An 11,754-nucleotide genomic window follows, 5' to 3' on the forward strand; every position below is an offset into this window, starting at 1 on the left:
TCTTGAAAATAATTTTTTTTTGCAGGCTACTTTGTAAAAGTCTGCCTGAGCATGGTGGAGTATCTGGCCTGATGTGATCTACCAATATGATAGATTAAATTTTAAATTTAGGTTTGATTTCCAAAAATAAAAAAAAATAATTTGGGTACTTTAAGAACTATATTTAAGTCGTGAAATTGAAAGCTGAAGCTATTGGAAGTGTATTGTGTATCAGTGCCATTACCTTGAAATATTTTACAATTTTATAGTTTTTCGTACTTTTTCGACAAACATCATGAATAGAGTGAAATCAAACAGAAATATTAAATACTAGTGGCTCTAAAAACCGTATCGGTTGATTTAACTAATTATTGAATTTTTTAATAACTGCCTAAAATTTGATCTTGAGAGTAAAACTAATTTGTAAATAGCTCCCATTTATCTGGAATTGTCAGTTTTGTACTCTATTCATATAATTTTCATTCGTAGTTTTTTTATTACGTAATCATAGCTTCTAATCTTAAAAAAAAGCATTTGGTGGTTGTATATATAGCCTTATTCGAGAAAAATTACTAATTTGGATTTGCGAACATCTTTTATACACTAATGTTTTTGAAAATACCCAAATTTGTCTTTAAAAATATGTGTTCATACATCTAATAATACTAAATCAGTTGTAGTTTCAGGAAACACAAGAACTCCGCATCTCAATCTTCATATAAAGACCCGAGGTCGATTTGCTTATTCAAGTTCATTGTTATATGTTCACAACCAAAAATTCGAAGTATCAAACGGAAGACACTAACTACTACCACTACAATGATACTAACAATTTCATTATCTGATTCTTCAAGCCATGTGCCATCGATTATGGAAGGCTCGAAGGACCAGACAGTGTATGTGTAAGTAGTGGTTGTATAAAGTGTACATTGAAGATAAAAAAATTACTTTTATAATGATGAATCATATACAAAACAAAACTTAGATTTTCCCAAATCTTCGTTATCTCTATTTGCTCCTTATTATTTCAGTTTTAAATAAAAGTTATAACATTTTGTTGTTTAGAATAAATACAAGTTGTCTCAATAAAAAGCTAACATTTAAAAAAACAATTTCAATAAAAGTAAGAAGTTTATTGAATGTTTATTAGATATTTAAATGCATTGCTTGGTAATTTATTTCTTGAATATAACATCGTCAAAATATAAACCGTGGTCCTCACGGTTTTCATTTAATCAAACACTAAAATTGCCTCTGCCAGCTCCGCAGATATTCTCCTTGATATTTTCTTTTAATTGTACCAGGGAAGTCAGTTTGTTAGTGCAAATTTGGATTTAACATAACCCCCTCAGGATAAAGTCCATAAGTGTTGAATCGGGACTGTGTAGAGGCCAACTTAAGTTACTTCTCCTGGAGATCAATTTCCCAAGACGTATGTGAAGTTTCTCCGTTCTACAGGAACCATGTTCTTTAGTTATAACCATTAAAGTTTTGTAGTTCAAACACGAAGAAGTCGTCTAACATCTGCACATAACGCTCTGAATTCACTGTAACTGTGCGCTCTTTTTCATTTTCAAAAAAGTAAGGCTTAAGCGCTGATATTGTAGCCTATATGGTCACTTTAGTCGCATGTAGAGGTTTCTTTGAGTTTAAGAGAGTTCTTTGGATTGGTTTCACTCCAGTAGCTTCATCCAAAAACAAAATGTTTAAAAGCGCACAATCATCTGGTTTATGAAGTCAATCCTCTGACCAGCATCCTGAGGCTTTTAATTCTTGTATCAACTGCATTTTTTAAGGTACATAGCGACTAAATTCCCAAGTCACTGATTGACACCTCCTGCGTTCCTGAAATGACATTTCTCTTGGGACACCTTGTATTTATTTGGCTTTGAATTGATAAATAAATCTCTGAATATATATTTTTTTCAATCTGTTGAGTCAAAAAAATAATAAAAATTCTTTTCAAATTTTGTGGTAGGTACATATGTGAATAAATTACATTTTTTGAAAGAATTTGCAACATCATTTTAGCTAACATTGTAGTTATTTTATTAACTATGTAAAGGATTTCAGCCTCAATTAAGGTTCCAGTACAAACCATTCCTTCATCACATGTTACATACGGATAAATCATGATCTGTATGTTCGGAAGCTAACCTGGATCACGTTCGGAAACTGATCGAGTTAATAGGTTTGTAGTTATATCAAACGACCCTTTACACCCTGGTAGACCAGTGGGTAAATGCGACAATTTGACTGGTTGTTTCATTTGTCTATGGTTTTTTGAACTCTTAAAAGTTAATCATTCCCCTTGAATGGCTGTCTACTGTTAACTCTCATTAGCATTGTCATCGATAGGTTTCTGAAGTTTGCCGTTTTTATACATTTCGGTATTTTAGTATAAAAACATCTTATCAGTATTATACTCTAGTGCAAAATCCGTGTGACGCACAAAAAAGTTTTTGTAGATCAGTTTGTAAATTTGAAATTGTGATAAAAATCAAAAGTTTTGTGCATCAAGTTTTTAAATTTGAAATTTTCATCGACAATTGAACGTGACGTTCGGAAACTCATCTAAATCTACCTAAACCTAAGAAGTCTATATTCGATCCAAGATTTTCTTGTAAAGCTTTTTGTACCATCGAAAAATCCACAGCTTTCGAAGCAGTTTAAATTGTAGTTTTAGGCTTCCACAAGCTTTGTCTCCCTTCCTAATTTCTTGTAAAACGTCCGTTCAAAGGTTTTAAAGTTTATTATTCCTTGATTAGATGTGTGAAAATTTAACTTTCATAGTTTTCAATGGTGGATTTAGGTTATGTTTATTTACATTAACAATTACACCGTCTGGTACACGTTTCAATAAGTTTTCCCTGAAGGTGAACTAAACTATAGTTTACTTTGAGTTTGGGGAATTCCAAGTAAAAAGTCTTATTACTTCGATTTAAAGTATTTAAGTGTTTATCAGAATGGAACGTTATTTTTTTGACTTGATAAGGTTTAAGTTATAGAGATTCCACTGTAGTTAATAAACTTTTGGAGATATAAAAAGTAATACTATCAAAATTTCGAGCGCCGTTATTTAAACCTATAATATTATAAATAATCTGCAAAATATCAGTTTTTGAAGGAATTAGAAGCGATTATGTTATTACAACAACCGTGTTATATAATGAATAGACATATTAGCTCATTCATAAATCTGGGGAATTTGAAAATTTCATTTATAATTATATTTTGAACAATTCAGCTGGTTTTAACTTTATGTATCACCTAATGTCTAGATTGACCAGACTATAATTTATGTAGAATTAATGTAATCAATATAAAATATAAAAAAATTGTCAAACTAATTACTACACATTCCGAAACTTTGAAACTTTACGTTAGAAATTATTTTTTGTGCAAAGTGCTATAAATTATTATAAAAGTATTTCGTCATTGTACGCTTTCCTGAAAAAACACCCTTACGATTTTTCCTAACCTTGTGTATCTTTCACTCTTACTCCAAATATTATAGTATCTTATAGAATTGCGTAGTACACGTGGAATAACTGTCATCCAATTCCAAAAACACTTTTTTCTTTTATGGATGGATTATCAATTCGTAACATAGATGTGATGTCGCTGGCAAAAAAACTGTATTTTTCTTAGTAAAATTTTCTAATATGGTAATAGTTTATCCCGTTTTTTGTCTGCTCACCCTTTTATTCGTAATGCAAATAAGTATTTTCATACCATACCAGAAAATTCAGAATTACTCCTCGTTATCTGTTTTTGTTTTCTTTATAGTTTTTCATTTGTCTTGGCTGCGTAAAATATTTTGGTTTTGAAAAAGCTTAGAGATCTATCTAACCAAATTATAAAGCCTCTCCTCCTTTCAAAATTATAAGACATTTTAATGCACATAATCACGCTCATAGAACCAATATACAAGTCTCGGAAACTTCCATCCCGATATGGTAATCTTTAAAGTATGATATCCACAAGTTAATTTTCTTACGGAAACTCTGATATTATCTTGATATTCTTACCATTATTCCTACTCTTTTTTTGAGTAAAAATTCTTTTTGGAAGATTCAGTTATGGTATTCCATCTTCATATTCGACTATAGCACGGTAGATGTTTCTGTGTAAAATATTTTGGTTTAAAAAAATTAGAGATCTATGCAACCAAATTATAAAGTCTTTTCTTCTTTCCAATTTATAAGACATTTGGATGCAACTGGTACATAATCACGCTCATAGGACCAATACATAAGTCTCCATCGTTTTTAGTATTTTTGTTCATTTCTTGCGAATTCCCCCGATATGGTAATAATAGAAAATCTTTTTCGGAGATTTAGACATGATATTCTTCCTTCACATTTGGCTATAGCACGGTAGATGCTTCTGCGTAAAATATTTTGGGTTAGTTGATATATTTTATACGAGAAATATCTTTTTAAAAACAAAATTCATTTAATGTAAAATAAAAGTTTATAGATTCAAAGTTACAAACAGAATGAATAATAATAATGGTTCTTTTATCTTTAAAGCTGCCACAGATATTTTTATATAATGTGAGCAAAATAATTTCACATAATTGGTTTGAAAAAAGCTTAGAGCTCAACCAAATTATAAAGCCTCTTGTTCTTTCCAACTTATTAGACATTTTAATGCATCTGACATAAAAACGAACTTGTTTAATTTAAGTCAAGAAAATGAAAAATTTTCTGCTTATTAAGCCATTTTGATATTGTAGTTTGTGCCAAAATTATTACGTTATATATAACATTACTTTTGATTGTTTTTTTATGTGGATTGTTGATGTTTTAGATAAATAAAATAATTTTTAAAAAAGAAAATGTTTGAACACTATATTTATAGAATTAGTAATAGTATTTTCGGGTATATTGCGTAAATAATATATTTTGAATCGAGTATAAAGCACTTCATTTCATATTCTATCGATTGCCTGTAGTTGGTGTCTTCTTTACACTTTATAATAATAAATAATCATATTTCATGAAATATTTTTTCGTTACTAAAGAAATTCGTACATCACCATTTTTTACTACAAATTACCAGCATTTAGGATTCAATAATTTCATTTTAGGAAAAGTAAAAAAATATAAAAATTTTATTTAAAACAAAAACGAATCTATTATGTACTATGTGTATATAAGTTTTGTAACTAAATTAATATCATATTCGCTTCTGTTCGTTCCATTCGAGTAGAATTTTTTACTTACTGACAATTTTAAGATGTGTGAGTTTTTCGCAGTTTCCTCCTTAGGTACAAGTTTTTATTTAGTGAATTGTGTTTTTGTTATTGTTTTTGTTGAACTCCGTTAATGTCAATTATGATGATTTTGTAATTTCGTTCTATTTGAAGATTGTTTTAGTTGTTTTCTTAACTTTATTTGCTATTATTAAGTATATATTTTCTAGTTATTATGCGCCCATTATCCGTTTATTTTTCAACGCTGTTCCTTATCGGATAATGTCGTAAACCCATTTTTTGAAGACAAATTTGTTACATTTAAGAATAATTAATTAACTAGAACCAACCTTCAATGGCACATCGTGCAGTTTTAATTTCGTAGTTCGGATACCTTCGATTATAAATTAGGTTTTTGATAAAAGAGTCCTTACTGATTACAATTTTGAAATGATCTTCAAGTTGAATTATTTTCATTTGTCAATTATTTTACACAATTATTTTGTATTGGGTTTATATTTACTATTCTGTAAATTATATTGAACGTCAATACTTTTATTTCAGTAAGTCTAGAAATTCCAGTCAAGTTGGAACGGTCTTATTTTAGCTAATATAAATATCGTAAGTAATTGCAACATAGCCGATAATAGAACACTAAACTTCTTCTAAAAATTCCAAAAATATTGCTTTTTGTTTATATATATATATATATATATTATATAAGTCAAAATTACATATATACAGTATATCTAATGTCAATGTGAAGAGATATTTTTAATACCATTTATGGCGTACAATATGCGGGCGGTTTAAATATGGACAAACCCTCCGAGAAATTTATTTATTATCGAAAATATTAACAAAAATCTTCAGTTTTTCTTGGTAATTCTTCTCATTACCTATTCCACTCCGGAAGCTTTTTTATGCCGGTATAGAAACATTCATTGCCATATGCGAACAAACTCCTCTTTCTCGTTATCGGTGTTAAATTTTCGACCTCCGATGGCTTCTTTAAATAGTCCAAATATGTGCTAGTCTGAGGGCGGAAGGGATGTTCTCATATCTCCTAACCAAGTTTTGATATTGTATCGAGCGTGAAAAGGGCGTTATCTTAAAAGATAATCGCAATTCGTACTGGAATGTTACCCCGTTTCGAGCGTGTGTTTCGGAAGGTTGGAGTAGTATGCAGCATTTATGGAACGTTCTATAGTGAAAATTCGCATTCCTCCCCGCTTCGTATTGTTTCGTATTTTTGATCGAAGCTTAGGAATCCATCGCGTTATTTTGCGATAATGAAGGTGTTCGTGGATGGTAGACTCTAGTTGTTTTAATGATTTTTTCAACAATTCCAAAAGCGTTATTGGTAACTAATGTTATATGAGTAGAGAAAAGAAACAACGTTGTTTGCTCGTTTAAGAGTTTATACAAGACTAATTTATTCACAAAAATGATATAACGAAATTTACACAAACTTATTGTCACGAGAAAATTCTGTCAACTAAATTATTTCGGTGATCTACAAATAGATGGCGCTATTGGACTACTCTTTTAATGATTGAAACAGCAATAATAACAACTTTTTTAAGTTTTTATTTTAATCAATGTTTTATTCAATATTTCAATAAGGAAAATAATTGTTCTCACAACACAACAACAATGTTCTCACGTTGACATTAGATATATCAGTGGTACAATAGAATCTAACAAAAGAAATGTTAATTTCAAAATATTATCATCACATACTCCTTATTTGCTCTCTCCATTTTCGCAGTGTAGAGATTTGAACATCCGGGTATACATTGTTACATATTTCACCATATCGTAGTCGTTTTGGTATTATAATTGAATCGGTTAATTAAGAATCTGAACAAGTCACAATATCCTCAGTTTTCAGTAGACAAAAACAATTAGTTTAAAAAAATATTTATTGGAAAATATTTTTTTACTATTTGTGTAGAATTTGATCGGAATACTTAATAACCAACTTTTTTGGATTAATAATGACTTGTTTGCTTTAAATTACACTAAAACCCCTCTAATCCGAATCCTGTTAATACGATTTTTCAGGAAATTTCGATCGGTAATAAATTATATTTGTTTAACTTTTTTTCACGCTCTGAAAAGGCAAGGCTAATAATCGGGACCTCAATAAAACATCCCTTTGAACAGAAATACGATTCATTGAGGTTTTACAACATTGTATAACACCACTAATTTTGCGAACGGTTCGTCATGTCTGTCAATATCAATTGCTTCACAGTAAAAAACCAATTTGATGCTGCGATGTTGCGCCATAGTAGACACAGACCTCTGCTCAGCCTAGCTCAGAGCAAGGTCGAATGCGGCTGCCACGTCGGAATGCGATATAACTTCATTACCACCGGTGCCGGTTTCCGCTTCTTGGCGGTTGACTTCAGCTGCCTCGTCGGAAAGCTTCGTGAGTGTAGGGATCTTGCGCCATCCACTCATCGATGTCTGAGTCGTTTGTTTCCCCACAACCGGGAATTTCTCTCACCAGTTGAAGCAGGGGTCCTCGGTTAGAACTGTCATCTGGCGAGTCAACAAAGTCAAGGGAAGTCCACAACTTCCTCCAAGACTTTCTAATGCCTCACTGACCAGTAAGTTACATCTTTCACTGTCAATTTCTGGATTTTTTCAATTAATTTTCAATAGAATCTCGTTCAATAAGTGTAAGGGGAAATTTCTTACGATAGGCTAATTTCATTGCACGAGAACCCCTTAGTCCATAGGCTGTATCAGAGCTGTAACATTGAGTGGGAGGAATACAGTTTTGACTTCGTCACTTTGTAATTGTATGATGTCTGGGTGAGATGGTGCTTTGTTAACTTATTTGGCAAGTCGTTTTCTTTATTGAAACGTTTAACATCCTTGACGAACTCGTTGTGAAACGAGAGTTTAAATAGAGCCATATCCATCCACGCTCGTATTTGAATTCGTGTAGTAGACCGGTAGGGATTGACAGACTCCTATACGTGAATTACTCAAAAACGCAAACAAACAGAAGCGACAGAATTTAGAAAAAATTCTGGTGGGTGATTCCGCGTGAGTAGTTAAGGGTTAAAATAATAATAATAATAATAATAATAATAATAATAATAATAATAATAATAATAATAACAAAAGAAAACATATTTTCACAAATTATTCTTCTCAACTAAATGCAAATCTTTGTTGTCTATAAATTACAAACGAATGTTCTGATATGTTCTGTTTCTTAACTGATTTACGGGTCTTACCATAAGGTAATGAAATAAATTTTCTTCAGTTGACTTGTTCAGTTTTTTTATTAAACCGATTTAATTATGAAGTTCATATTAGTAATGAAGGAAGCAATTTCTTGATTAATGTTTTATCGTTAATATTCATAATTAAGTGAAATCTTCAGCCTGCGAATTGTCGAACTGATGGAAGAATGTATTGGCTAGATTTCTTTATACACTCCTTACGATTAATAATTTTTAGCCCTTTATACTTACTCCCAAAATTTGAGTGGAGCTTATAGTTTTAATTTTGCTGAATACCTACTATTATTAATTTTGTGTGTTAGCATAAAATGGATAAAGTAATTTTTTGCCCCACGAATATACCCGCCGACACTGTATACTTATACAGGGTTCAATGTGAATAAAATTGTCCCGTGCAAAACGCCATGAACCCAAACTATTTGTTACTTGTAAATGCTTATAGTCCGGGATGATGGTGCATTAACCCTCAGAGCACAGAACAGGGATTTTAAGCACAGATTTATATCTTTCAGGTTAAATTTTTATACAGCGTTAAATTTTACTAATAGCAGGCCTTTTATGCTAAAATGAACGTAGCCTCAGTTTTTACAAATTTGGAATAATTGGCTTTACTTATTTTGCTGGGACACTTCTGTTTAAGGGCAAGAAATTAATAAAAAAATGTGATAATGGGTGTTAATTTAGTGTTTGCTTATTTCTTGCATTTAAGTATATATAAGTTAGATTGTAAATTTTGTTGTGGAAGAATGTTAAGCGAATTTGTCTTCCAGTGACACAAAAAAATAATAAAATTTCTAAAAAACCAAAAAAATTTGATCATTTAAAAATTTTACGTAACAATCCTACAGAGAATCGATTGATCAACTGATATTCTTTGTTGGGTTGATTACTGAAAAAAAAACAGTTCTGTTCCTATGCCAAATTATATTTTTTCTAGAGTTATAGCGAAAAAATGTGTATCATTTAGATTTCATATCTTTATGTAAATAATATGATGTAAGTAAGATTTGGTTTGATTTATTTACAACTACCTATCACACCCCAAACTCCTCTTACTATACTCAATTTACAAAGACGGATTAAGTAAATAAATTCATTCAGCAAGAGCATCTCAAAAAATATGATAAACGCCCAAATGCATCGTTTTGAAAGTCTGATCTCAATTATCACTTGATTTAATTTTTGTTCAGTGCCATGCAACTTGAACGAATATTTCCAGGTCGAAGAATGACAATCGGTCACTAGGTAAAAAGTGGCAACATCGAAAAAGCTACAGATTTTTGTGGAAGGATACTTTTTTGGCAACATTCTTAAAATTTTGGTCGAGGAAGTTAGGATTAAAGAGGTATGTAAATTAATTATCAAATTTAATACCAATGAAATGAACAAGAAACTGAATAATTTACATCATTTTGAAAAATAATCCCTTTTAAAATGTCTAGAATGTGGGAGAGCTTTAATTATCATCTTCGTCTTCTATTTCAAGAGCTCCCAGGTGTAGTTCTCTGGGGTTCTTTAGTGTTTCGTGGATAGAAGTTTCGTCCTCTGTGCAACAAAATCTGCACGCCGTATTATCTGCTATGTCTAGCGACTTCAGGTGTTTGTTGAGGCGACAGTGCTCCGATAGGACTCCTGTTAGTATTCGTAGATTGTTCTCACTTACGTTGATACATTCAGAAGATCTACTCTAGTTATAGTTTCCCAGAAGAGTCTCAACCTCTGTAGGTTGTCCCAATTGGTTTTGCTTTTATCTAACTTCTTTTCCGGTGCTTTTTCCCTCTTTCTGTAGCTGATACCATAGAAGGGTTCGGATCCCATGAAGGACTTGTCTGCCCCCGACTTAGCGAGCTTACCAGCTATTTCATTTTCCTTCGCTCCGGTGTATCCCGGAATCTATTGTATGGTAGTTTTATTTTTCACTTGTCTAGCTCGTTTAATTTTTCTAGGCAATCCCAAACGAGTTTGCATTTTATGATATTGGAGCTTAGAGTTCTAATAGCTGCTCCACTATTGGACAGGATAATGATCTCCTGTTTGCGATAGTTCCTCTTTCGATGGAATTGAACACATTTTTAAATTGCATAGACTTCTTGGTGCGCTGCCTAGGCTTTTAGACGGCACAAAACAAGAGACTGTAATAAAGTTGATAAAAGTTTGCAATTTTGTGGGATTATCTTCAACCAAATCTTGCGTTTTGCTAACTAAATTCCAAAACATAATCTTGCTACTAAAAGCCAACGGTACATTTGAGTATAATCTCACGGATCCCCATAGAGTTCAAAGAATAGATTGTGAAATGTTACCAAAGAAGATTTACATACATGGCGTTTTAAATTTTGTTTCTTTAAAAAAACACTAAGTACATTATGAGATATAATTTTAGAGTATGAGCTCTATTATGGCGTAATGAGGTCTTCTCCAGCGACAAGTCCTCATTACCCCTTTTGTAGGTCTGTTGGCCAGATTCTTTTTAGTCTTCTACCATTTTGTGTTTTTATGGTTAGCGTTTCGTGCTCCATTTCTTTTATGACGCCTTTGACACAACCGTTAGGTTCGACACATACTATTGTGTTTATGGACACACGTGGAAGCTGTTCCGACTAAGGAAGACGGAATGTAACTATTTCTCTATCCTCCGAGGTTCCAGCTCGGTTCTGCGCATTCTCAAGCATGCGCAGTATAGATAAAGTGTCTCGAACGAGAGAGAAAATGAATATTGTCGGCATCATAACATAGGAAGGGGTTTTTCCCATACCAACTGTCCATATAGGAGTATCGCATATATGGTATCAGCTATCATGCTTTTCTGTATGATCGTTGCTGACTGGACTATAGTTCCACCCTGTATATGGTTTAGAGGTACGAAATTAAACAACAAGTAGTGTCAAAATATTTACTTAAACAATAATATAAATAATATGGAACCGAATACAGTTCTTTCATATTTAAAAACTATTGGTATGGAATTTTTACAAAGTAAAATGGCGAAAATACATAATTAGTTGGATTTAGCGGAACAATGTGCTTTTCAAATGGAGACTACTTTTATAGATATAAATATTTTTTCATAATAACGCATTTTGGGTAGTAGTAAACAGAAGCCAAATTGTTGTTAACATTATAAATAAACTGCTAAAATAACTTTCAGATCGATTTTAAGGAATAGGCATAAAACTAAGGTAGTCCGTTGTATAGTTTACATATCTAGCTAATTCCCGTCCATGAAGGAGGTTCCCGTTTATACCCGAAGGACGTGCTTTTAAAGATATTAAAAATGGAATTTTCGCCTTTTAGAAACATTAAAATATT

General features: G+C 31.7%; 1 protein-coding gene across 1 annotated transcript in view; it reads left to right on the forward strand.

Annotated features, from left to right (window-relative positions):
* The window catches only part of LOC130901775 (la-related protein 1B), a 33,371-nt gene extending 23,920 nt beyond the window's left edge, over nucleotides 1-9,451 (forward strand). The window contains exon 13 of the mRNA XM_057813371.1: nucleotides 26-9,451. Coding sequence (XP_057669354.1) covers nucleotides 26-37 — 12 coding nt within the window. The 3' untranslated portion in view covers nucleotides 38-9,451. The remainder of the gene's footprint in view (nucleotides 1-25) is intronic.
* Nucleotides 9,452-11,754: the final 2,303 nt, after the last annotated feature.

This window comes from Diorhabda carinulata, chromosome 1 (assembly GCF_026250575.1).
Source record: "Diorhabda carinulata isolate Delta chromosome 1, icDioCari1.1, whole genome shotgun sequence".
Lineage (NCBI taxonomy): Eukaryota > Metazoa > Arthropoda > Insecta > Coleoptera > Chrysomelidae > Diorhabda > Diorhabda carinulata.